The sequence below is a fragment of the Trypanosoma brucei genome, assembly GCF_000002445.2.
Source record: "Trypanosoma brucei brucei TREU927 chromosome 11 chr11_scaffold01 genomic scaffold, whole genome shotgun sequence".
Classification (NCBI taxonomy): Eukaryota; Euglenozoa; class Kinetoplastea; order Trypanosomatida; family Trypanosomatidae; genus Trypanosoma; species Trypanosoma brucei.
The window spans coordinates 3185603-3211592 of NT_165288.1; the positions used below are offsets into that span (position 1 = coordinate 3185603).

Here is a 25990-nt window from a genome sequence, read left to right on the forward strand (position 1 = left end):
ACGGATGCTTATTTCAACTCATTATCGGATACTTTGGGGGGTATGCCTTGTAGTTGGTGAGTTCCCTGCAAAGCAGCATCGTGCTGAGGTTTTTGTTACCGCAGGTGGCGGCCAAGTTGATTGGGGGACAATTTGCACCATCAAGGAGTTAAACGCTCACCATACAGCAGTCACCGCCTTCGCATAATTTTAAATCTATATTTAACACATGCACATATAAGCATACATATATTTATATGTGTTTTGTGAAAGCTTTTACCAGGCGAACCACTCGGCACCCCATTTAGCGCACACAGAGATTAGCGCTGCATGCTGCGCAATCCTTTTTTTTTAATGTGCGGTTGGAGGTTGATCAGAGGCACGTTTTCCTTCTGTATGTTTACCTGTTGGATTCTTTAAGATTGTAAAGTGATGATAAGGGAAGTAACCAATTACTTCTTGATGATCAAGCAGTTCCGGGTGCTGCGAATATTAACATGTTTTTCTTTCGTCCCTTCCCCGCCACCGGTCGACCTTGCAAATACCGCTTATCACTAATGCACGTCCCCGAGACAGCAAGCACAAATATCGGAGCACATCCGCACATTCCTTTTTTTCTTTGAGCACCTCACCTTTTCCATTTTAGTAAGTGGTGCGCGGGTTATGTCCGTGGCCTCTGAGGCAAATGACGTCGTATCGTTCCTCTCCAAGGTTGGGGAGCGCTACAAGCAGCACCGCGAGTTACTCCGCCGGAAGTTTTTGGAAGACGAGCGTCGCGATTGCCCCTTCAAACCAACATTGTCCAAATATACTTCACACAGGAAACCGAGCAAAGGCTCCGAGTGCGTTGAGGCTGTGGAGAAGCGGTTATATCAACTGCATGTGCGCCAGCAGGAGTTGGCGGAAGAGCGTCAAGCTGCGCATAACAAGAGGGAGAGTGCCGAGTTGAAGGCAGTGATGCGGCCTCCGCGTCTCACCGCACAGGCGCGTTCTCTTTCGCCACGCGATCCAGCAGAAGTATCACGGCAATGGTTGCAGAAGCGTGAAGAGAAGTTGATCCGGTTGCGTGAGGCCATCATAAAAGGAGACCTGGACGCGATGCAGTCTAAACCAACTATCTCTTCATATGCCGAAGCAAACATCACCGCTGAACGTAGAAACGGGAAAAGTATAGAAGATTATCTATTAGCTGAGCATGAGGCGAGACGAGAGCGAATGCATCATCATTATGAAGGGGGCACAACGGCTAGTGGTCGTTCTTCTTCCCCTCTACGGCGTGTCGATTCGCAACCCGTGTTCAGACCTCGCATATCCAATTATGCGCGACGACTCTCACTCCCTGGTCGCGTTGTGGATCGTTTACTTTCAAAAAAGAGCAGGAAAGGGGATGCGCTGCGTGACGAAAATTGCACTTTTGCACCTCGTGTGTCATCGACCTCGACTAGGTTGCTAAGATATTTCTACAAGAATCCCAATGTGTCAGTGTACGATCGCTTATGCGATGAAAGTTACATGAGACCTAATGGTTGCTATGCGAAGAAGGGTTCGTCTCATGTGGAACCTGGGAGCTTTGGTGTTCCGCATATAAACGAGACGTCGCGCGCAATAGTTGAACGTAAAAGAACTGGCGACGATGCGCCACTGCGGACGTATCAGCTTCGAAGCCCTACTGAACGACTTCACGCCTGCAGGGATCCCACGGCTTCGAGTGGCCGGCACAGACGGCACTGTCAACATATGATTAGTGAACAGCTTGAAAAGGAGATATCGCAATGTACGTTTCGACCACGTGTTGACGAGGAATCGAACCAGATGTGGCGGCGGCGGTTACAACAGTTGAAGGGGGGTGGACACCCAAGAAATGTTTCAGGACTCCGTGAGCTCCTTTGGCGTCGTTCAGAAACACGTATGAAAGAGGAGTTGCGCAGGCAACGTGAGCTGCAAGAACAGAAAGAGGTGGAGGAGTGTACCTTTCACCCCAAAGTAGGGCGGGCCCCTCGAAGGCGAGTTGAGTGCGCACTTTCCGTTCCGGAACGCAATGAGGCATGGCAGCAGCGACGGCAGAAAAAACTCAACTGTACCCGGGAAGAGGTTGAGCGTTCTGAGACATCCGAATGCTCGTTTCATCCCTCCGTTTCTTCGCTGCATTCTGCAGCTTCGGTGCCAGCCTCTAACGTAGCCGGGTACGATTCACATCTGCGGCGTCACGCGGAGTCGCGGAGGATAATTCGGGAGATGCAGGAGTGGTGGCGGCCGAAGTCTCACATATCTCGTAACAGCGGGTCAGCTCGTCGGGTGCGTTCGCAACCCCAAAAACGGGAAAAGGAATGGTGGGACTTGCCGCAGAAATGCGAGCTCAGCAGTTTTACGCGCACGTGCTCTCCCACTTCGTGGGATGATCAACTTAGTTCGTCACAGTTGGGTTCGTGATAATTACGGGATGCGCGGTCCCTGTGGTCGCGTGTTGACTGGTGTTGCGCGCTTTGTTTAGTTGCGGCAGCAATGCGGTGCGCAACCCCCCGTTTTTTTTTAGACGACAATGGATGAGGTTGAGGCGTAGCGACGGCGCTCGTGCGGCTCAGACGGTAGTTGTCTATCATAGAGTTCACCCATACATGATTATTGTCATTGATATGGTAAAGCATATACATTGAGGATCTTCATGGCAGCAGACAGAATGATGCAAGTGGGAGCACAAATGAGAAAAAAAAACAAAAAAAATCTACTTGTTCTGTTGGTTGTTGGGATTCCTTTTTTGTTTTGTTGCTTTTACTTTGTTTCACCGTTTGATGCATTGTGGTAGTGTGTTGGATACGCTGCTTTCCACTTTATTCTTCTTTACGCGCTATCACTCGGTTCCATTACGTGATGTGGGGGCACTTTCACGAAGGTTCCGGCCACTGAACTGCTGCCCCGGCAGAGGGGGATTATTTCAGCATTACTTGTTCTTCTTCCCCTTTTTGTCCCTTCGTGTAGGTCTTGGCGAGACCTGAAAGGACGTAGTTGAGGAGTTTCTTACAAGGAAAGGGAAAGAGAGCAGAAATACACACATACACTACATATATATTTCTCGTTCCATTAAAGTGCATTAAAAACATATATCTGACCTTGCGAAAGGCGCGACCGCCTGTGTTACCGACCGGTGTTACAACACAAGGGTGGTAATAGTGGGAGGGGCGATGGAAAATATTCGCGTGGTGGTACGTGTGCGGCCGTTTATTCCGGGCGAAAACCCCCAGCAGTGCGTTACTGTTCATGACAGACAGATACGCGTCGGCGACGATCGGACGTTCGCGTTCGACAAGGTTTTCGATATGAGGGCTACATGCGATTTAGTGAACAGTTCAGTTGGAGACCCCTTAATTTCTGCGTTTGTTGATGGGTACACCGTTTCTACAATAGCGTACGGACAAACAGGTGCCGGGAAAACACACACCATGTCACGTCTATCCAGGTACGTTGTGGAACGTGTACATAAAATACTTACGAATGGCGCCGCCGAGCATTCAGGCTTAGCTTCACCAGGTGCGAGGTCAAACTCGCTGGCGGATGCTGAAGCTGCTGCAACTCAGCCCGAGTTTCGGTTTTCGGCTGTGGAGGTATACAACGATCAGATTAGCGACCTTGCCGTTTCTGCATCGTCATCATCAGCCCCTCGCCAGGTTCGAACGTTATCACTGCGGGAGGATAATCGCTGTGGTGTGTTTATTAAGGGTCTCACTGAGACGGCCGTTGATTCTGCGGAAGGGTTGCTTACCCTTATAGAGAGATGCATATCCTCTCGTCGCACTGCAATGACGCAAGCAAACGAGACAAGCTCTCGTTCCCATTGTCTACTGACTGTGGCGCTCGTTTACCGGGGCAAAGTCGGACGGTTTGCCCTCGTTGATCTTGCGGGGAGCGAGCGGATGAAAAAGGCACACGGCGCAACGCCGAGTGCTGCAGGTGAAGGACATTCGGGAGCAGCTGCGTCGCGGGTTAGAGAGGGCATCAGTATCAACAGTGGTCTCTTGGCCCTGGGGAATGTTATATCGGCTTTGTGTGCACGCAAGTCACATGTACCGTACCGAGCGTCGAAGTTAACGCGCCTCCTTCAACCAATGCTTAGCGGCAACTCAAAAACGACAATGATAGCTTGTGTTTCACCAGTGGCTGCGTCATTCGAGGAAACCCTCAACACGTTAAAGTACGCGAACCGTGTGAAGTCTCTCCGCACGACGCCATTGCAAATGGCTGCTGTTTCCTCCATGGAGGACGCGCAGCGTGCCATAGAAATGCTGCATCAGCAACTTCTGGAAGCGAAGCAAGTGGGTTGTGGGCAGTTTTCCGGCATGCCATCATTTCCAACTGGCGATGTAAATGCAAAGTTGGAGGAGCTGGAGGAGAAACTAAGGGTGGAACAGAAGCTTACGCAGCGCCTAAAGGACGATCTTTTCAATGCGGAGTACACCGCGATGGTTGAGGTTGAGAAGCGGAAGAGTCTCGAAAAGCGGATTGCACTTCTTGAGTTAGTGGAGAAGGAACGATGTGTGGGTCGTGCGTCAACGAGCACTGCGGAGGTTAGTGCCGTTGGTAGTACTGTGTCGTGCCCTAGAAGGTCAGCAGAGTCTAGTGACCCTTCCGACGAGGGCGGGGATATAGAAAACAACAGGAAACTTCTAGAGAGACTAGAAGCAGAGCGGGATGAACTCGAAGCACTTAAGAAGCAAAAGGAGACAGACTCTAAGCGGCTTGCAGAACTCGATATGGGAGGACAACATTCCATAGGGTGTGACTTTGACGGTAGCTTCTCGCAGGAGAATCTTTTGAGAGACATTGCCCTGAAGGAGCGGCATATTCAGGAACTTAAGCAGCGAAACGAAGAGGCCGTGTGGGCACTGGAAGACTCAAAGCGCAACCAGGAAGAGGTTCTTTCCGTGAAGCGTCGTCTTGAAGAAGACCTAGCGAATGCGGTCACGAAATTGGAATCAACTGAAATGGAGCAACAACGGAAGCAGGCGGAGCGGAATAGGTTGTTTGCACTGCATGAGGAGCGGCTACGCAAGGCCGAAGAAATGGCTGAAACCTACAGGCGTCGTGTGGAGGAGGCGACATTGCAGCTCAATCAGCGTCAATGTAACGAGGAACTGATTCAACAGCTCCAGGCACAGATTCCGGAGATGCGTGAAGAGTTGAATCGCCACGTCGTTGCTGTACGCGAGGGACAGCAGCGCGAGCAGAAGATGGCTGCCTCATATGTACAAAAGGTCAAGAAAATGAAACGACAGATGCGTGAGACGGAGGCTCAGGTCTCTCGACTTCAGGTGGAGCTACAGAAGAAGGAACGTGAAATTGCTCGGGTTAAATCCAATATTGCTGATAGGTTCGACCGCTGCCTATCTAAAGCCCACGTCGAGCGGAAGCAACTGTTGCGAAACCTTCAATGCGATTCTTCCGGCCGATCTTCCAGCGTACAGAGGGAAATTGACTTAGAGCTGAGGGCGCTCGCAACGATTGAAACAGATCTTGATGATCTCATGTTGGAACGTTGTGAAATGAAAGCGCGGCTCGATGAGGTTTGCGGAAGCCCCAACGTGGTGAATAGTTGCGCGGTGGCAGCGAAAGGGTTTGAGTGTCAATCCCGTCGCGCCGGCTCGCCAAACAGTTGTAGTGGTGCGCAGGCTGAGGCTTCTACTGACTACAGCGAGGCGCTGGGTGATGGAAATGCTGTTGTGAAGGAACAGGCGACGAATCCACTGGTTTTCCAAACGTTGAGGCGACTGGAGGAGGTGGAGGACAGCATCGACAGCCTTCAAGAGGCACGTAAATACCACTTACAGCGGGTCCGGCGTCTACAAAATAGCTCGGCTTCGGCGCAGGGTTCTGTTACGTCCAGAGCTTGTGAATTGCTGCAGCGCAGCATTAGTGATTCTTTTAGACAAACTTCATGAGTAATGAAGGTTTTGTTCAGTTATATATTATTGGCTTGGTTCCAAACTTTCTTTCTCTTTTTATATCCTCTCGTTTTTTGTTTGTTGTCTTCAAAAGGTGCTTTGCTCCTTCCGTCAGGTCGGAACGGTGGTGTGGAGGACGGTGAATTTTCGGTAACAGGGGTGCGAATTTTTTTCTTTTTTTTGGGAGGGGACGTTTACATATATGATATGAAAGTTATTATCATCATTTCTTTCATCGAATTTCTTTTCCCTGTTTTAATTATTATTTCCCATTGTCTTTTTCTTTTTTTTCTTTTTGCCCTTCTCTACGGTTGCTCTCTAGCAACATGTGGGGTTTTTTTTCATTGTCTCTTTTTTTATTCGTGTATTCTTCGTCCTCTTCCTTCTAACCTTCCCTTTTCACTATTCACCTTCAACCTTGTACATTTCTTCCTCGTGCTTTCTTTTTCCACACCACTGCCATCTGCGGTAACGATATCGTTGCCATCGTAAATAACGACGGCAAAAAAGAAGAAAAAAAAGAACTGAAGCGAGGAAGGGGAATGTACATACACATATTCCCCTTTACATTCTGTTGATCAGTACTTTTCTATATCTTTATTGTTGTTGCTGTTGACCCCCTTTTTGCCGTTCGTGTTTCAACTTTTTCGCATATATGAATCAAAAGAACTTGTATATGTATATATATTTATTTATATATTTGTATATAGATTTACACCTATATTTTCTTGAAGAGAAACCGTCTGGTAATTTACCTCCCCTTATTTGAATAATCACTGTTTCTCTTGAATAAATTTTCGCTTCATAACCCCTCGTTGGTTGAACTATACTTATTTTTTCCCCCCTTTTAGACGTTCTGTTGTTGTTGTTGTTTTTCTTCACTTTCTTTTTTTTATGTGGGGTGGGAGAGGAGAGATAAAAAGAGGGTGCAAGGGGGGAATGCACCATTATTATCACTATTATTGTTATCATTGTTCTTTACTATCCTCATGCATCATCATCATTTGCGATGTGTCATCTCGCAAGCTGCGTGGTTAAGGAATGACAGAGAAAAGAGTGAAGGAAATAATAAAATAAAAAATTAATTATACCGACAATAAAGGAAGAAAAGGCTTCATTCCTTTTTTTTCCTTTGTGTGGTTCGCTCTCTCTCTTTCTCTCTTCTCCTCTTTTTGATTTTTCCTTTTACGTTCTTCGTACGGGCGTGTGATAGAGACGAAAAAGTAAATGGGTGAGAAAAAACAAATAAATAAAACACAAATAACAATAATAATAATAATATTAATACAATACACAGTAATACTAATATTGGTAGTTGCAGAGGGTACACCGAGAGAGAGAGAGAGAAGAAAAAAAAAGAAGAGACACAGACAAACAGGATAAAATGAATGAAGTAATTTGTGAAGAGGAGGTAATAGCAACAGCGACTGTAAGAACAACAACAATTATATTTACAGTTATCATACAGTGGAACAGGGCCTTCATTAGTAGCACGTTCTCTTCTCTGTCGACTCGCTGCTTGTTTGTTCCGTTTCCCTCTCTTTATACCTTTATCATCGTCACTGTTAGCGAGAGTCAAGGGAAAGGAAAAGGAAAGAAAGAACAAAAAAGAGCATGCGGTTAAGAGGAAACAGAAAGTCATCGGGGCCAAAACTGTTGGAGTGAAAAACGAAGACAATGGAAGATACAAGGCAGAAACGTTGTCATGCATTTGAACTACTACCATTCGCCTTTTTTGTTGGCTCTGGCTGTTTTTTAAGATTTGTTTTTTTTTCATTTTTCATCATCTTTTTCAGTATGACATTCCAGCTTAATTGTATTACGCTCGGTAATGCGCATTATGCGGCAAGCTAACAACAATAATAACAAAAGAAAAAAGTGGGGGGGGGGGGCGGAGCGTGAAGCATATTTGCTCGGGAGTGTCATCGGGCCTCCGACAAACCCAATGTTCCTACCTTTCATTTTTCTCCAGTGATTTGTGAGTCTCGTTGGAAGTACTTCCATATGAGTGTGCGTGGATGGGAACTCACCTCTTCTCTTTTGTTCCTCATCTTACTTCTTCCTTTCTTCCTTCCTTTTCTCCCATTATATGAACCCCTTCCACGGCTAATGCCCTCCGTTGAGGAGAGTGACGGGGCGGTGGGTGAGTTGGGAGCTTTCTTCAGAGTTTAGTACTACTGTACAGTCGCGCGGTAACATATCCCTTTCTTTCCTCCCTGTTTTAGGCTTATTGTTTGCCTCGCCGTCTTCTTTCTGTTAACCCACCGTCGTGATTGTTTCTATCCCTTTTTCCTTTTTTCTTCTTCTTTTCTCCCAGGTTTCCTTTCCTTTCCTTTTTCTCACTCGTAGCTCTGGTGGCGAAGCAACGGAGAGGGAGAGGTACTATTTGTGTGTGTGTTTTAGAGGAGAGGAGAAAAGAGGGAAGATGTCAGGTTGCGACGGGACGGAGGGCCGCTTTGGTCGAATTTCCTCGTGGGAGCCGAGCACGCCACCCGATGTTGTCACCGACTCCGTTGAGGACGCCTTCGAAGAGGTCGCACCTTCGGTGAATGGACCACTCATCGCACGCCTTATTCCGATACGCGACGGCTCCACTGCTTCACTGCGGGTACCAATGCCAATACTTGAGATATACAGAGATTCAGGCACTATCACAATGGGCCGCTCAAGGGAACTGCCTGTTGAGTGCCGCGTAGATGTGGCACGTGTATCAACTCAGCACTGTGAGTTGCGTGTTAATGCTGTCACTCGGCAGGTGACTGTGCGAGACATATCGTTAAATGGAACATTCGTAAATGGGAAGCGGTTAGAGAAAGGTGTTGACGTGGAGCTGCAGTCTGGCGACCAAATTTCCTTCGTGAAATCCCTTCCCACTGGTACCACTGCAACGTCAACTCCGGCACAGACCTCGTCATCTGAGTCTGCAAATGTGAGCAGTGGTGGTGGAAACGGTGCAGAATACGTGTTTCAGAGGGTGTCCAGCACACAAAGTGTTTCGCAAATGGTAGAGGAGCTTACGTGCTCCGTGTGCAAACATCTCTACCATCGGCCCTGCAGTGCATTGCCTTGCATGCATGTGTTTTGTGCTTCGTGTTTGAGCAAGTGGTTAGCGTGCGGTAACGTCACGTGTATGGAGTGCCGTGCGGAGCTGTCAGAGGTTCGCCCAACGCATAAGCTACAGAACTGTGTAGAGCAACTCTTGAAACTCAACCCGGGGCTCTGTCGTAGCGCCGAGGAACTGGCGGAGTGTGGGTTCAACGACGATATTCCCCCCGAGGGAAGAAAGTTACTGAAGCGGACACGCAGGGTTCGGGATGATGACGGTGATGACTACTCCGATACGGGGAGTGATCTCGATGATGATGATGATGATTTCGGTAGTGAATTCAATACAAGCAGTGGGGGTGATGGCGTTAATGCAACTCATGTTCCTCAACTGTACCAAGGCCAAACGCATGGTCATGCGCCAGCAACTGGGTCTTGCAAGCACTGTGAAGCTCCTTCTGCGGTGGACGGTTTCCGTTGCCCTGCGAGGGGGATGCACCAGTCTTGTGCACGGTGTCGTCGGCTATTCCCCATGCGTCCACTCTGCACTCGGCCGCAACGGTGCCATCTCTGCAGCACCCCGTATTGTAATTTGTACTACAAGGATGAGGGTGGTTGTCCAGTTGGCGCTGACGGGGGCCTTACCATCGTTTCGCAGTACCGTGCGCCGCAAGCCCTTCCACCAAACCTGTTTGGTGGCAACAAGGTGGAACAAAACATTGTTTCAAGTTATTTGATGGTCAAACACGTGGTGGTTGAGGATGTTTGGGGAGAATGCCTCCAGAAGTTGAGTGGTCGTGAATGGGTGCCTGATATTACTTGTGTAAATGGGCCTGTGACAGCAGATTCTGCTCTGTGTGAAGGCTGCATGGACATCCTCTTTGCCGCATTGTTGTTTCATTACCGTCGCTGCATACCTCGTGCTGAGTTACCATATTCTGTGACGGACAGACCGAACTGTTGGTACGGCCTGAACTGCCGCACACAGTTTCACAACATGCAGCACGCAAACAAATATAACCACGCGTGCTACCAAGAAAAGCGGAAAGAGTAGACTCTATGGGGAGTGTTGGTCTCGCTGAATGAATGTAAAGGCGTCCTTACGAGCATTTCGAGCGATTGTATTGTGTTTTGTGCCGTGGCATGTGTGCGGTGTTTGTGTCGTTGCGATGTTGGACTCGTACTGCACCTCCTAGTTGGCTTTCTTGCTTTTGCTTCCTTAACTCGACCGTGAGATGATGGAAGTAAGGGGTAGAGGAAGGGCATAAAAGAAGGCTATCTGTGCGTAGAAAATATTTTCTGTGTTAAGTTTCAGTATCGAACACTTGTGTAACGTACCAACTGATTACAACCACATGGGTACGTACGTTGCGACTGTGCGGGACGCGTAGAAATAAGGGTGAGATTGGATTCTAACATGAAGTCCCCTCCCCTCTCCACTACAATTCTCTGTTCCCGTCTTCACCGCTTACTTCTACTTGTCACCACATCTCTTTTATGTGCCCGGTGTTGCGAGAGGAACAGTAGTGAGAGTCCAAGGACCAGTTTGTTACGCGTCACAGCACAGATAGGGAAGGGCATAAACCTAAAAGCTGCTGCGTCTGACGGCGACGAGCAGGCGAAACAATGAGCAGTCATTTCTCCGGTAGGGAGGAGGCGGTGCATCGTTCCAGTTTGTCATATCTTCTTTCACCTAACCGACCGCGTTCTGCTGGGGAGCAGAGATTTATTCGACATGCAGTGTTTCGTGCCACAGCATTCATTGGGTTTATTTTCTACTTCATTTATTGCAACCCAGAGTACAGTTATACGTATTCGTACCTCCAGAAGGAGTACGGTCTCGGCCTTGGTGAACCGTGGCTTCCAAAGTTATTGAAGCTACAAAAGAGACCACCAGTGGAGTGAATGACCTGAATTTTGTCGTCTGCTGCGCTACGAAAGGGTGAGGAGAGTTCTGTGGAGATCAAAAACCGGAGGTGATCATCTTATTTATTGGGGACGTGCGGGAGACAGGTAAGTGGACGGACGATTTATTTCGGTCCTTAGTTAAGGTATGCCATTACTTCTTCAGTAGCCGTGCTCATTGCGGCACTTCCATCCTGACGTCACAAAGGTTCACGTCATGTGCTTTGTGGCTTCCGCGCTCCGCGTTAATGGCAGCCTGGAAGCATGTTGAAAGGAGAGCATAAACGACGAATGCCATACCGTTAACGAATTTAAAATCTTTATACAGAGGCGACAACCCACTTGTCCATCTCTTTTCATAAGGAAAAATTTGATCGTGCCCGCATGCTGTATCTACGTAGCTGTTTTTTTTATATTTTTTCTTTGTTGCTCATTGCCAAGGCGTGCAGCGGCGAGTTCAGGGATCTCAATGGCAACTGTAAAACCGTTAAAGCGGTTAACGGCGTTCATCGGGCCGGAAATTGTCTCTTCTTTTCACCAGCTGGCGGATTTACGGCTTATATTACATGATCTGTAGTCAAGAGTTTTTGTTTACCTTTCGTATACGGAGCCGTATTACCGGATGAGTGAAATCATCCCATCGCGCAGCTGTCGTGGCGCCTCATAACTGCCGTCAAGTGGCTCGGTGGTTGCCACGCTATCAATTCTTTACATACGTCAAATGGTTGGTGTAACTGGTGACGGCGCTGGTGCAATTGTTCATATCGTTTACGGTACCGTAGGTGATAATGTGTTTGATTGTTTCATCTTATTTTCCAGCTTGTTTTTAGTCTGAATTCCTCTAAATCGCACCATCCTCACCCCTTTTTCCTTCTTGAATGTCCCACAACATTCCCTTGATCATACGTGAGAAGTGTAGGCTAGGACGAATTTGACAACACCTCAATAAACAAAAATAATAGCTAGCCGCTGTAGGCTGCGAGAGAAAAATATATACATATATATATATTTCCCTTCTCCGTAACAATAAAAGCCGAAAGGCTGGACAGAGAGTTGAAGCGGTGAGCGGAAGATGTTCAGTGAACCTGTGTATCTGACGATAGGTGATGAGTATGAAAAGCGCGCAGTAAAGCCCTCGAAGAGCAGAGGCCGCAACTTTATTGTGCCCGTCAAGCGCTCACCACACATCACCGACGCAGTGTTCCAAAAATCATTTATTTCCCTTGCTGTCGGTGATGAGTACTTGCCACCTCCACCCGGTGGTACGTTCCGCCAACCGGCTGAGAAAAAGCCAGGGGAGCCACAACCCCTCCCGTTTAAGCCGCCAAGCCGCCCACACAAATCATGCGGCAGTGGCTCGTATTACGGCACCTTCAACGAGAAGAACCCACCAAAGCACGAGCCGGAAACGACGATCGCTGAAGTAAAGAAATCCGGAGCCAACGCTCCTGCTGGTACAGTCCGTAAACCCAACCTCTACACAAACCCGGGTAAGAAAGGGACCTACGGGTACACTGGCCTAACCCTTGGAAGGGCTGGTGAGGTGCAGTACATATCAGATCCAGTCGGTTGCTGCAGTGGGCAACGTACTCACAGCCCACGCACACAAGCACCGTTCAGTGCGGCAGTGAAGTGTGGTGGTTGTTTTGATGAGGGGCCACATGGTTTTAGCACGGTGTACGGCATGAACAAACCGTTGCCTATGAGGAAGGTACCTCCGCAGCGTGTATTGCCCCCAATGAAGCCATGGAGACCCGCCGGCGCACTTGTGAGGGAAATCACCCGCCACCCGGAGTATCAAGAGGACCCCTACGATCTAAAGGAAAAGCGACTTCGCGAAGAGCGGTTGAAGGAACAGAGTCATAAGCCGTGGTTCCCCTGCGGCACCGATGCGTATCGCCACATTTACACTTATCCTGTGCCGTATAACCCTCCCCCAGTGGTGTAGTGTCTAGAGGGGTTATGTAACGGTTGGGGTGTGGTGATGACGTAAGCGGTTGGATGAGCACAAACTTCTGATGTGTTTAAACTCTGCACACCATTCTCAGCGTTTGTTACGGGAGGAAGGGGGCGCCTCGATGCCGCTTACGTGGGTGGGTTTGTGGGAGGTTATGACTATGCAATGTTGGATTAAATATGTATATTTTTCTATTTCAAGGGGTTTAGATTGCTGATTCAATAGTTAGAAGGCGAGCATGTATCGCGTTTGTTGGGTATACCGTTCCTCCTCCCCATCTCAACACATACTGTCTCCGTTAGATGAAGTGAGGTAACATCGGCCCTGTGGTGCGAGGGGGAACATGATTAGGTTTACTGGTTCGACTCTGTGCATATGTGTCCACTGCAGGGTCCGGTCTGTACTGTTCATACAAATATATGTAAGACCTCATTCACTTTTTTTCGGTTAGTTAATTACTCCTTTCTTCCATCTGATTTTTTTCCTGTTTGTTTCCCCGAAATTTCTCGATATCTGACTTTTATGTATTTGAGCGCCTGCGTATGTATGTGGTTGCAATGGAAAGGGTTCGGGCTGTGCTTTCTTCCGCTCTTTCCTCCCGTGTTTTCCTGATTTAACCGCAAAACTGTCGATTTGCCTCATAGGCCGCAAAAGGGAAGTGTGACCGGCCGGAGGAAAGTGCGGAAGAAAGGAAAGAAAGGCTTAAAGTGATTACTGAAAATGCGGGGAAGCGGAAGAAGGATAATAGTAATAGACGCGTATGAAAGTATGTGAGTGAGTATGTGAGTGTGTGTGTGTGTGTGCTTGTGGGGGGACGGTTTGCGGCTCTTATGTGAGGACTGGTGCACATCTTTCACTCTACCCTCTTTCACATGCAACTGCGTGGGAAACCCCTTGAAGTAAAAAAGAGAAGGAACATTTTCATATGGAATATGAAGGTTTGAAAACTCTGCGAATGGTGGAACCAATAATACGCCGGGATACACAACCAGCGTGTTAAGGAATGAGAGAATACAAACCGAAAGATTGGGGTAAAACTCAGAGGAAGTACGTGGGTAAACTGGTTGAGATGCGCGAGTGAGCTAAGCAACAAACAGAAAGAAGTCACATGGAAAATTATCCCGCTGTGTGTATGTGTGTATGTGTGTGTGTTTATTCCTCCCTTATATGTGCCGTGCCCACAATATCACTGATGTACATAACCAAGGGATCTCACTATCTCAAGGGTTTGAAAAGAAAAAAAGACAAAAAAATATGGATGAAGAAGCAGAAAAGAACGAGCTTACTTGTAAAAGCATCTCCCCCCCTTTTTTGTTAAACCATTAAAAAAAAACCTCCGTTAGTACTATGTCAACTGTTGACAAGGTTAACGTCGCCGTCTATGGAGGTGACAATAACGGATACGATGAACCGCCGAAATATCTGAAGAAAAGGAGGGAAAAGGAAAGGGGATTGAGGCGCTCGGGAGAGTAATGAAAGGAGTTTATTTCTTTGTTCCGTATTGTTTCAGCGATGAAACTCCTCACAATATCCGGCCCGCCAATGTTGCTGTTGCCCTTCGTGATTTGCCCCTGTATGAGGAGGAGGGAAAGGGGGTTGCTGTTTCTTTATTATTTTTTTTTTGCTGTTGTTGTTTTCTTTTTCATTATTGTTTAACAAAGAAGTACGATAAGAGGAACATTAAGTGTTGAGAGGCAAGGAGAAGCAAACAAACAGAGTTATAACGTATGCCCTTCAGCAAAGCATGGCGGAGTGCCGTTTATCCTGATTTTAGGGAGCAGGGCGCGTATATTAACTACAAGGCAACGAAAGATACTTTGCATCGCATGAAGGAAGATATCGCGAACCCTGCAACGCCAGATGAATTGTACAATTCGCTGCTCATGCAAAAGGCAACTGTGTATAAGTGGTGTGAAAACAAGGTGAAGGAATTGCAAATGATGGCAGAAGCCCTCATGAAGGCATCGGATTACCTCTCAGAAGAAGAGACACCTACTAATATGAGTATGGTATTCAGTATGGTGGGGAGTAGTGAAGCGAAGTATCTTCCACCCAGTGATGCGAGGCGCGTGGCAGATGCAATCACGTATGAACTACTGCGTTTTGTTGAATGCCGTAATCTGAACACAGACACAATTGAGCACATTATTGCGCGTATGTATCGCTACGCCGTGCTCGGACCCACCGGCGATCGGTGGAAGAATATTAACAAGGAATATGACTATCATGCGCTCTCCATTGACGAGATATTTTTTATGCTCTCAAAGGTGTACGAGCACGTAAATGAGGTAGAGAGCATGCGGCGTGACGGTCGGTCAAGCATACCTTGTGGTACCGTTGGTTCTCAGGTGTTTGATCGTCGCTCTGTGAAGTACTGGGTTCACATGCAGGACCTACCATTTGTCATTGCCCGGATTATTCCGCATCTTCCTCTCAGTACCTTTCAAGACACCTACGCTATGAGTAAGGAGCGTGGTGTCCCGTTTACTTTGGGCTCCCCAATTAGCAGCGTGTATTATGACAATGACAAGTTCCTTCTTTATCATCGCCGTCTTGAACGACTTGACGGCGCTACACTCATACGCATGCGATGGTACGGCCGTCCTCTCGATAGTGATTGGAACAAGTTGGAGTCAAAGGACAGCGTTTTCATGGAGATAAAAGTGCACCACGAGGCATGGAGTGGGGAGCGCAGCAACAAACGACGTTTTGCCTTAAAGGAGAAGGACGTGGATGCATATATTCGCGGTGATTTAAGCTTAAAGCCAGCACTAGAGAAGCTGCGCTCGAAGAACGCATCCGAGGCAGAACAAGAGAAGTTTATGTCGCTTGCTACGGAGATCCTCACGAAGATACACGCTTATGACCTCAAACCAGTGCTGCGGACGCAGTGCCAGCGTGCAGCCTTTCAGTGTGGACTCGACCAGTCTATTCGCATTAGTATTGACACGGATCTGAGGGTCGTCGCAGAGGATTTCGGTCTGAGTCACCATTGGCGTTACAATGGTGCGGATGCCCCTCTTTCACACTTCCCCTATGCTGTTGTGGAAGTGAAGCTTCAATGTGCAGAAAACGAGCGTATCGCCCCGTGGATTGAAGAACTGATGAACTGTCGCTACATGGAGAGTGTGCCCAAGTTTAGCAAGTACGCACACGGCATTGCTACGCTTTATGGTCACACGCCATTTATCAAGATGGTTCCCTACTGGATGCCCCAGCTTGATATTGACATTCGCGCTTCCACAAAACCTGAATACAACCAGTGGGATCCTACCATTGGAATCGCATCTGGTTGCTGGGAGCGCACTACAGATCGGGTTATATTTGGAACAGGTCACGCCCAAACCCAGACAGTTGGTGCTTCGGAGGCACGGTTCCTTCCGCGTACCGATTGTTTGCGCACATATCAAAGGGTGCTGAAAGCCATCAAGCGTGGTGCGCATATGAACAGCGTCGCACCAACGATGTCACCCACTGATAGGCCGCCTTCAGACGAAAAGAAACTGACAGAGCAGCAAGAGCTTGCACCTGTTGTGCAATATGATACAGACAGGCGGCACAAGGCCTATACGGCATTCCACCTGTATCCTTACTGTGAAGACGGTGTAGAGTCGCTATGCTTTACGTCGACAGGTGGAAAACACGTTGCGGCGGAAGTGTTTTCTGGGCTTATTCCGTGGCAGACAGGTAAGCGCATCCGTGTTCCCCAAAAATATGATCCAAAAACCTTATTAACATCTGAGCGCTTCATGGTAAAGTGGGCCGAACAGGCGACGCGCGTAGGAGTTGTTGGTCTTGCTGTCATCCGTTTCGGAAATAGTATGAGTCTGCCGAATGACATGGTTGCGGTGCACTCATTCTGGCGTGCAAACTTTCACATCGTGTTGGGTTCTTTGATGGTTGTGGTCGCGGAGTGCGTTTTGGTGTACGCGTACGTTACATTTAAGAGTCGATCACGTCGAGTCTACGCGCGAAGGAAGATCCGTTACGACGATCGGCGTGGCCCTGTAGCGTTAACATTTGTGATATTAGCCGTTATTCTTATAACTGTTATGATGCACGTTATGGTCCGGTACGGGCCTATGCTCACCGGAAGCGACACCTTCTGAGACTGAGGGAGGGGCAGGAAATATGTTGGCTTTCACGGAAAAGAACGTGTACATGTTGGTTGATTGTCAGTAATGTGCTGATGTTCTGCTATGTTTAACGTCCAGTCATATCGCTTCATCGTTCTGTTTAAAATTTCTCCACATTTCTTCACTAGAGGGAAGAGTGAACGGAACTGGGGTATTCGTTGACACTACTACTTTGGTTGTCGGTAGCCGCAATACCACCGTTTGCTTGTGCATGTACACCTAGGGTGTGGTGGAGGGGTGCTTTTGGGGAGATTGCAAATCTTCTGCTGACGGTTTTCTCCAAAATAAAAAAAATGATACACGGGCTGTTCTGATCACGTGAAGGGAAAGGAATGAGGAAAGGGGATGCATGCTTAGTCAACCCCACCCATTGCGTTTCATTGCAAGGGGGGTGTCTATCCTCTTGAACTACTTTTCGTTGCCGCGTTCAACCAGGTGTGATGCAATTCACTACTTACTTTACACGTGCCAACTTTAGGATACTGTGCCCTTCTAACGTGTTTTTTTTGTATCTTCTCCCTTTCCTTTATTACTCAATGGACATCGATAACAGTAGAATTACGTACTAATATATAGGAGGGAGGAAGAGGTGCCAACATCGTAGGGTGACCATAGTTTATTTTTCTCAACGGTTCTCTCTTTGCCAAGTATACGATCCCGGAGGGAAAGGGAGGGAAGGGGATTGCGAACAATTGAATATACGTAGAGACAGATTGTATCAGCGTGTTATCTCAAACTCCATCAGTATACGGAGGACTGAAAGAGTGTACTAAGTTTGTTAACAACACTCAGTTAAGACTACGATGATTCGTTTCAGTTGGGTTCGCTTGTGTTCGAGCGCTATGGCAGCGGCAGCCGCGTCACCGGACGTTCAGGCGATAACGAGGGCTCAGGCCATGCAGCTCGATGACCTTTCCCCACGGAAGATCGCTTCGATATTAGATTCTTACATTGTAGGACAGGCAGAAGGGAAGCGAGCGGTGGCCATTTCACTTCGGAACCGCTGGCGCCGCCGTCAGATTGAGGACGAGGGATTGCGCCGTGATATTCTTCCGAAAAATATCCTGCTCGTTGGTCCTACCGGGGTTGGGAAGACAGAAATATCGCGTCGAATGGCGAAACTCACTGAGGCACCGTTTGTTAAAGTTGAGGCAACAAAGTACACCGAGGTTGGTTTTAAGGGGAAAGATGTGGAGAGCATCATTGAAGACTTATACAGTAACGCCAAAACAAAGGCTAAGCGCCGACTGGAAATCGAACGCGAGAAGGAGGCCCACGAACTGGCACTTGAGATAGTTTTCAATGGTTGGCATTCTTGTCGTTCAGCATCAGGCTCATTTGGTTCCTCAACCCGCAACAGTGGCAGCGGCGATAGCAGCGCAGAGGAAGATAAGAATTCGTCGTCAAGGGATAATGTTACGTTTGAGGAGTTTAAGGAGAAGTACAAGACTCAGTTTAAAGATGACATGGTTGTGATAGACGTCACACAACAACCAAAAGGGAATACAAAGCCAAATGCCAGTATTAACAGCGTCGAGATGTTGTCAGTTGGGATCCTCCTTGGCTTAGGCTCTGAATCACGTGGGGTGAAGACGCGTGTGACGAAGCGTGTGGAGGAGGCGTTGCCGCTCGCGACGCAAGAGGCGCTAAGTCGTCTTGTGGACGAAACTCAAATCAGTGCACTTGCCCGCACACTGGCTGAACAGGATGGTGTGGTGTTCATTGATGAAATTGACAAGGTTGTGACGGAGCCGGCGAGCGCCAACGCTGACGTGAGCTCCACGGGAGTACAGCAGGATCTACTTCCGCTTATCGAAGGGTCTAATGTCACCTTAAAGGACGGATCGCAGATAAGCACGGACAACATTCTTTTTATTTGTTCTGGTGCCTTTCACACTGTGAAAACCTCTGATATGATAGCGGAGTTGCAGGGCCGGCTGCCGGTCCGCGTGGAGATGCACGCGCTGAAGGAGGAGGATATCCGACGCATTCTCTGTGAACCTAAGTTTAACCTCTTACTTCAGCAAAAAGCGCTGATGAAGACAGAAAACATAGATCTTGAGTTCACACCTGACGCTGTCGACGAGTTGGCACGGGTCACCACAAAGGTGAATGCGAACGCTCAAAACATTGGGGCGAGGCGACTTCATACTGTTGTGGAGCGAGTAATGGATGAGTACAGTTTCAATTGCCAAGATTACGAAGGCAAAAAGGTCGTCATCGACGCTGAAGTTGTGCGGAAGGCTACAGGGTCACTGATGAATAACATTGACTTAGCAAAGTACATTCTCTGAGCAAACAAAACTAACATGGGTTGCGTCTATTTTACCCGCTAACTGTGCATCAGGCTAAACAAACGGTCCGGTGCGTCGCTCTATTGGCTGCTGTCGCGTCTAGTTGTCGTTGCATTTCCCCCCTGATTGCCGAGACACCTCACCTATATTTTTATTTATCTAGTGTTCACTTTCGTGTGCAAATATGGGGATGCACCCTGCGAACATGCCGAATACTGCATTTGTTTTTCGCAGCGCCGAATCTGTTTTCTGTGTGTTGGAGCCCCTCCTTAATAAAACTTCTTTGCTCTTTCTTGTGTGACTCTTAAATGGCATGGAAACGTAATTTTTATTATTAGTGGTATCATCTTCCTTCAACTTCCTGTTGTTTGAACCCTTTCTTTCGTACCCGGATTTGTTCAAGTAAGCAACAGCGGCAGTGACAGAATTCAGTCGGTAAGTTTCTGCTGAAAAAGTTGTTTTGTCATTGTAGTATTGCTCTACTGGCGTTGGGTGGTAATGTTGTCATCTTCGTCGCCGGTTTTGGTTTCTGAGCAGACATGCGATAAGGTCGACTATGGCATGGAACTAATGCCTGGTAAGAGATTAAATACTCCTGTGGAAACACCAGTGATTATTTGTCCACTGTACAACCTTGGAAACACATGCTATTTTAATGCCGGTGTTCAGTTGCTTGTAAACTGCCCTCAATTTGTGTACTGCCTCCGTGACTCGCTGTTTCGCCACCCGGAGCATCACCGCTACGCTGAACGCGTAAGCCGTTCGTGCGGTAAGGCAGCACTGGAGTTATTTGAGGCCTTTACTCAATTGGTCAATGATATGGAGTTCACTCAACTTGAACCTGACTGCGCAATCTCGCCACTGAGGGCGTTGGAATGCCTTTCCGCTGTTCATCCGTTGTTTGAGGGCCGCGAACAGCAGGACTGTCCTGAAATGGTGAACGCGGTGATTGCTAACGTGGCGGAGGTGGGGCGGCAAGAAATCGAATTGGACAACTTGCTGAAGTCCTTTGAAGGGGATTATCTGTGCTTGGAAAAGGCAATGGGGTGTCGGCGAGGTGACACATCGTTTGTGCCCATGCGGTGCACGAGGCAACGGATGGAGTTCGATGAGATAAGTTTGCAGTCTGGTTCTTTATATGGAAGTGACCAAATGAATCGAAATGGGGCAGCATCTGCCAACCATGAACAGAATGAAAATGGTTCTGAGAACAACCATTTTACAACCTCTGCTCAAACGCACAACGCACCCCAGTTTCCAGTGTTTCCGGGAAGTTGGTGGAACTTCAATACAATGAGAATCAACCAATTTGTAAACCGTGAGAATAGGTTGCTTCAGCTTCAGGAAGACTCCAAGAATGGAAAGCTTCCCCAAAGCACGTTTCGACCACCCAAAATATTTTACAACAGTGTGACTGATGGTTTTACCGGTCAAATACTCTCCGAAATACGGTGCCACACTTGCCAAAGAAGCTCTCGTATTGTGGAGAGTTTTTCTTCGCTGACAATTGGAATCCCATCCCCCCGGCAGAGGCTCCAATATGCTAAAAAGCATCCGGAGGTTCAGCGCGTCAAACAGGATGGGACACCTCAGAACCTCGCACGGTCGCTTTATTGGCGTAGTGTTTTCTCGTGGTTCTATGCTGCGACACGGTGGATTGTTGGTCTGTTTACGGGCTTTTCGAGACGAGGAAATTGCCCTGTGACGTTGCAGGAGTGCCTCGACATCCATTTTGAGCCGGTGGAACTGAAGGGTAGCAACATGTATCATTGCAGCACATGCAATGCCAAACGGGAGGCAACTAAGCAGGAGACTCTCCTCACAATGCCCGAGTACCTACTGTTACATATGAAACGCTTCGAACAGGGGAAGTGTTTCAATACCAAGAAAACAGATGAAGTCATCTTCCCCATGTCGTGGGATGTAGGCGCTGCTCAAAGTACAGACGTGCTGCGGTTGCGTAACTATTTGGACTCGAATGTTTTAGCGTTTAATTACCCACTCTCAACATTCCACGGAACGACTAGTGCAGGTGATAGCACACCTATGGAAAACTCAACGTCTGTCACAACCCCCCTAACAGCTACTAACGACCACCAGAAGTTTGCCGCAGCCAGTTCGTCTCCTTTGCAAAGTATGCAAACAAGGGAAAACCCGGATATTGAGGCCCCAATCGATACCTACACCTTAGAAGCCGTCGTTAACCATCACGGAACTATTGCTCGTGGCCACTACACAACCTTCGCGCGTAAGAAGACTGCGTCGAAAGACGTGTGGGTTTACCTGAACGATGAAGAGTTGAGCACCACTACTGCTGACTCCGTGGCGAATTCGGAGGAGTACCTACTTCTATATAAGAAGCAATCTCTCTTCCCTCGCTCCGAGGCGTTCGAGAAACTTCGCACGAAGGCACGAGAGCTGTTGGCGAAACCACTGTCATCGCGTATGGGCTTGGATGCCGCTGGCGTAGACAAGAGTAGCAGGAATCCGAATAGCAACACCAACCTTTCCATATCTGGGGGCGGAGACGGTTGTCATGATGTGGTTTACATTTCCCGACCGTGGCTGCAGCGTATGACTTTTATGGAGGAGCCGGGTCCTATCCTCAACCGCCTTTCCTATCGCGCCGCCACGCAAGAAACAGGGGAGTCCTCGTCGGCACATGGTACGCAAAGTTCACCAAAACAAAATCTGGGGGAGCCAACTTCTGCAAAGGGGCCACCTTACGAGAAAAGCCTCCCCGTCGAGTGGTTCTATGTATCCCTTCTGCAACAGGAATATGACGCATTTTACGACATGTATGGTGGAAACCAGGCGGTGACTCAGAGTGAATACAATTTAATGATGAGTGAACAAGACGCACTCGTATGACTCAATCTTGGGTGTGATGGAGGCCTCAAAGAGAATGGACAACGGGTTCGTTACTGAACCCACCGAGGATATTATTGCCACTATTTATATGGAAGTGAGGAGTGTGCAGGCACAATCGGTACGTAGGAAACTGAACCCGATGGCATCTGTATATGGATGGAGAGGAACTAGGAGAAAGCGAAAAGAGCTAGTGGGGTTTCCTCTCCTCTAGAATAAGAGTTGGGTGGTGATGACTACTTACCTCCCTGATTGTTGTCTTCATTTGTTCCACCCGGTCTCACCACGTTGCCAGCGCGGCGACCCCACCTCGTCCCGCCTCCCTCTCCTTCTCTTTTCATAGGATCGTTACTCACGGTAGCGGAGGCGAAGTGTACACGACTTGCTCCGCGCGTTTATATCCTTCTTTTTTTCTCTGTATTTGTATAACTGTCTGAACAATGGGAAGGAGAGGAGGGTGTCACTATCTGTTTGCTGGTGTAGGGGTGAGGAGAGCTGGCGAACTGCAGATGATGGTGGGCGAGCGGTAACCGATACGGGGGGGGGGGCACTGTTTAAGTGCCACTGCGTGATATTGCTCAGCGAAAAAAAAGTATAGAGATCAAAAAGGGGCTAAGATATAATCATGTGGAGGGGGGCTGGAGAGAAGCAGCAAAGGGAGGGAGTAGAATATAAGAAAATGGAACCGTGCTTTTGCAAAGAGGCAATTAGTATCTGTTCGTGGTCATATCAATCCAGCCGACGTCAGACGGTAACGATTGTTGCTCATTTCCTTCACTCTTTGTCTAATCAATTCACATGCGAGTGGGCAAAATGCACCGGACGCAGGTTTATCAGTGGTTACACTTCGTCACTGACTCTACCGCCTCGGCATTCAATCACTTCATTTTTCTCAATGGCATGGTCCGGTGCGTCCGAATTGTGGAAAAGGGGAAAACGATCCAGTGGCTGTGCAGAGGATGTTATTGCAAGGCAAGTGTTTCCTTCTTACCAAGAAAAGGATTAAAATAAGACAAGGAGCCCTTAACGGGCGCTGTGGTGGATACTTGGTTCTTGTTGTTGTTTTGCGTTTCTTTTTACCTGTATGGTGTTGCTTCACATCAATTTATTTTGCTTTTCTTCACATTTTTTTTTCCTTCCTATTGTTATCAATAAGACTGGGGAACGGTGAGTTGTTTTGAGGAGGGGGTAGGTCACTGACAGAGACACTCTAACCACGGTTCTGTTACTGGAGAGCGCAGGTGGGGGATCATGAACAGGCATGCATTTGTGGAAATGACGCCATTGCGGCCCGAACCCACGGACGGGAGTCCAACTCGCGGGTCGCAGCCGGCGGCAGTCGGGCAGCCACAATTCTTTTCGAGGCGTGATGATATGTCGTATATTTGGGGAACGGGGATAGCAGTGGAGGTATTTCGAGCAGAGTTTCAGCGTTTCCTTGAAACTTTTGAAATGCCACAGGATGTAGGCGCTGCTCCGGGTGCTGATGCCGGGGCGCACCGCGGTGGAACCAGGAATTTTTTTCTTCAGGAGCTCCTCCGCCTTAGATTGCAGAGGCGGAGTTTGTTTGAAATGGATCTTCAGCTATTTTGCCGTGCAGCCCCACGACTTTACCAACAGCTCATAGCACATCCCGTTGAGTGTCTCCAAATGATGGAGAGCGTTGCTGAGGAGGTTAGCGGGCGCCTCGTGGCCGCTGCAGGAACGCATCCCTCAATGCCCGGTGAAGATGAGTTTATACTTCGCATCGCCCCCAGGAACCATCCCGAAATTACGACTCTCCGTGGTTTGTCCACGCGGCAACTGGAGCAGCTAGTGTCCCTTCAGGGCATGGTGGTGCGTGTATCGAAGATTATTCCAGAAATACGCGTGGCACTCTTCCAGTGCTGGAGCTGTAATCACACTCGGCATAGTGTGGTGGATCGCGGTCGAATCTTCGAACCCACGCGCTGCGACAGTTGCGGCAAACAATATTCCTATAGAATCAATCATAACCTCTCAGTATTTGAAGATAAACAGTTAGTACGGCTTCAGGAGGCGCCTGAGCACCTCGCGGATGGTGATACACCGGTCACAATGTCCGTTGTAGTGTACGGTGATTTCGTTGACTCCATTGTTCCTGGTGACCGTGTTGTGGTGACGGGTATATATCGTGCATGGCCCGTTCGTCTCAACTCGAACACACGAATTATCCGGAGCATCTTTTCTACACACGTCGACGCCGTGCACATTGAACACCGCAGAGCTGGGCGGAATGCCTGGGCTGACCAGCAGAGACAATCGGCGGGAGAGGACGAAGGGTTGCCTGAAGATCCTGCAGTGGTGGCACGGCACAACATGTTTCGGCATATTGCGGCTCGGCCAGATATTTATGATGTCATATTGAATAGCTTTGCCCGCACAATCTGGGGCAACGAAGATGTGAAGCGTGGCATCCTCCTGCAACTATTCGGTGGGACACGCAAAGAGCTCAAATGCGGTAGCTTCCGTTCTGAGATAAACATTATTCTGTGCGGAGACCCGGGCGTTGCGAAGTCCCAGTTGCTAACCCAGGTACATGAAATTGCTCCACGCGGAGTATACACCTCGGGCAAGGGTAGCAGTAGCGCCGGTCTCACTGCCTTCGTAGTTCAGAATAATGAGACGGGGGAGTTGGTGCTTGAGCCTGGTGCTCTTGTGTTGTCCGACCGCGGTCTGTGTTGTATTGATGAATTTGACAAGATGAACGAGGCTACGCGCTCCGTGTTGCACGAGGTGATGGAGCAGCAGACACTTTCGATAGCGAAAGCAGGGATTATTGCCCAACTAAACGCCCGCACATCTGTCCTAGCCGCAGCCAATCCTAAGGAGTCGCAGTGGAACGTGAACTTGAACGTAGTGGAGAATCTCCAAATCGAACCGACATTGCTCTCTCGCTTTGACCTTATTTTCCTTCTAATGGACCGGCACGATCCAGCGGAAGACCGGCGGTTGGCCTCACATGTTCTGTCTCTCTTTATGGAGACCGACGAAAGTCGTGCATCAGGGAATGCCGCTGTGCCCACAGATGATGATGACGATGACGTGGATAACGCCAACGGTGGAGGTACGTCTGCGTCGAGGGGTCACTTAGCCACCAGTCGTGCCCCCATTTTACTTCAGCATGATGGTGAAGTGTACTTGGAGGGAACGGAGGAAAAACCGTACATGCCTGCCCGCGTCCTTTCGCAGTACATCGCGTTCGCCCGTGAGAACATCCACCCAAGGCTGACTGGGGCATCGCACAAACAACTTGCCGCTTCATATGTCGAAATGCGGCGTGCTCGTGGGAGTACCCGCACTGTTTCAGCAACCCTTCGCCAGCTCGAGTCCATGATTCGCCTTGCAGAAGCCCGCAGTAAAATGCGGCTTGGCGACACGGTTAGCGTGGAGGACGTGCGTGAGGCTAAGTGGCTTATAAGTGCCGCCCTCAAGGAGGCGGCAACAGACCCAAGAACTGGGCGCATCAACCTTGACGTATTTAACGCACCAGATCCTACGCGACAGACGGTGGAAGGGAGTATGCTCCGCTTGGAGAAACTCATTGAGCAGCGGTACATCTCAGCAGGGCACACCACAGCAACCGTAAGCGAGTTGCGGCTCGCGTTGAATGAGTCCTTTGGTTCATCAATGCGTCCATTATCAATTGTTCAGTTCATGGAACTGCTTGCCCTGATGGTCGGTGGTGATCACGTGAAATCCTTCACTGCCTCAACTGTAAGTTTCGCCGGTAGGCTTTCGTGATGGTTTGCCACCACTGCTTCCTTGTGTTTTCAGCTTTCACTCAATTGTTGTTGTTGACGGTTACCATAGACTGGTTCAGATTTCTAATAGAGTGTTTGCTTTCGTTGCCAT

The 25990-nt window shown here is 48.6% G+C and overlaps 9 protein-coding genes across 9 annotated transcripts, besides 7 other annotated features; all 9 read left to right on the forward strand.

Annotated features, from left to right (window-relative positions):
- Positions 1 to 642: 642 nt before the first annotated feature.
- On the forward strand, positions 643 to 2409 carry Tb11.01.3980 (hypothetical protein, conserved; the record flags this gene model as incomplete). The annotated part of the gene is made up of 1 exon (XM_824186.1): positions 643 to 2409. One exon carries the CDS (start codon positions 643 to 645, stop codon positions 2407 to 2409), a length of 1767 nt encoding a protein of 588 aa, XP_829279.1.
- A 749-nt stretch (positions 2410 to 3158) lies between these two features.
- On the forward strand, positions 3159 to 5909 carry Tb11.01.3990 (kinesin, putative; the record flags this gene model as incomplete). The annotated part of the gene is made up of 1 exon (XM_824187.1): positions 3159 to 5909. One exon carries the CDS (start codon positions 3159 to 3161, stop codon positions 5907 to 5909), a length of 2751 nt encoding a protein of 916 aa, XP_829280.1.
- A 676-nt stretch (positions 5910 to 6585) lies between these two features.
- Positions 6586 to 6621: a microsatellite.
- A 233-nt stretch (positions 6622 to 6854) lies between these two features.
- Positions 6855 to 6916: a microsatellite.
- A 59-nt stretch (positions 6917 to 6975) lies between these two features.
- Positions 6976 to 7002: a sequence feature (AT_rich).
- A 169-nt stretch (positions 7003 to 7171) lies between these two features.
- Positions 7172 to 7220: a microsatellite.
- Positions 7221 to 8188: 968 nt separating this feature from the next.
- Positions 8189 to 8248: a sequence feature (CT-rich).
- Positions 8249 to 8337: 89 nt separating this feature from the next.
- Tb11.01.4020 (hypothetical protein, conserved) lies at positions 8338 to 10011 on the forward strand (the record flags this gene model as incomplete). The annotated part of the gene is made up of 1 exon (XM_824188.1): positions 8338 to 10011. One exon carries the CDS (start codon positions 8338 to 8340, stop codon positions 10009 to 10011), a length of 1674 nt encoding a protein of 557 aa, XP_829281.1.
- Positions 10012 to 10583: 572 nt separating this feature from the next.
- On the forward strand, positions 10584 to 10862 carry Tb11.01.4025 (hypothetical protein, conserved; the record flags this gene model as incomplete). The annotated part of the gene is made up of 1 exon (XM_824189.1): positions 10584 to 10862. The coding sequence occupies one exon, from the start codon at positions 10584 to 10586 to the stop codon at positions 10860 to 10862; it is 279 nt and encodes a 92-aa protein (XP_829282.1).
- Positions 10863 to 11934: 1072 nt separating this feature from the next.
- On the forward strand, positions 11935 to 12810 carry Tb11.01.4030 (hypothetical protein, conserved; the record flags this gene model as incomplete). Its single annotated transcript, XM_824190.1, has 1 exon — positions 11935 to 12810. The coding sequence occupies one exon, from the start codon at positions 11935 to 11937 to the stop codon at positions 12808 to 12810; it is 876 nt and encodes a 291-aa protein (XP_829283.1).
- A 775-nt stretch (positions 12811 to 13585) lies between these two features.
- Positions 13586 to 13622: a microsatellite.
- A 322-nt stretch (positions 13623 to 13944) lies between these two features.
- Positions 13945 to 13971: a microsatellite.
- A 575-nt stretch (positions 13972 to 14546) lies between these two features.
- Tb11.01.4040 (hypothetical protein, conserved) lies at positions 14547 to 16928 on the forward strand (the record flags this gene model as incomplete). Its single annotated transcript, XM_824191.1, has 1 exon — positions 14547 to 16928. The coding sequence occupies one exon, from the start codon at positions 14547 to 14549 to the stop codon at positions 16926 to 16928; it is 2382 nt and encodes a 793-aa protein (XP_829284.1).
- Positions 16929 to 17758: 830 nt separating this feature from the next.
- On the forward strand, positions 17759 to 19249 carry Tb11.01.4050 (heat shock protein HslVU ATPase subunit; the record flags this gene model as incomplete). Its single annotated transcript, XM_824192.1, has 1 exon — positions 17759 to 19249. One exon carries the CDS (start codon positions 17759 to 17761, stop codon positions 19247 to 19249), a length of 1491 nt encoding a protein of 496 aa, XP_829285.1.
- A 498-nt stretch (positions 19250 to 19747) lies between these two features.
- Tb11.01.4060 (ubiquitin carboxyl-terminal hydrolase, putative) lies at positions 19748 to 22120 on the forward strand (the record flags this gene model as incomplete). The annotated part of the gene is made up of 1 exon (XM_824193.1): positions 19748 to 22120. The coding sequence occupies one exon, from the start codon at positions 19748 to 19750 to the stop codon at positions 22118 to 22120; it is 2373 nt and encodes a 790-aa protein (XP_829286.1).
- A 1248-nt stretch (positions 22121 to 23368) lies between these two features.
- Tb11.01.4070 (minichromosome maintenance complex subunit) lies at positions 23369 to 25879 on the forward strand (the record flags this gene model as incomplete). Its single annotated transcript, XM_824194.1, has 1 exon — positions 23369 to 25879. One exon carries the CDS (start codon positions 23369 to 23371, stop codon positions 25877 to 25879), a length of 2511 nt encoding a protein of 836 aa, XP_829287.1.
- Between the last annotated feature and the right edge of the window lie 111 nt (positions 25880 to 25990).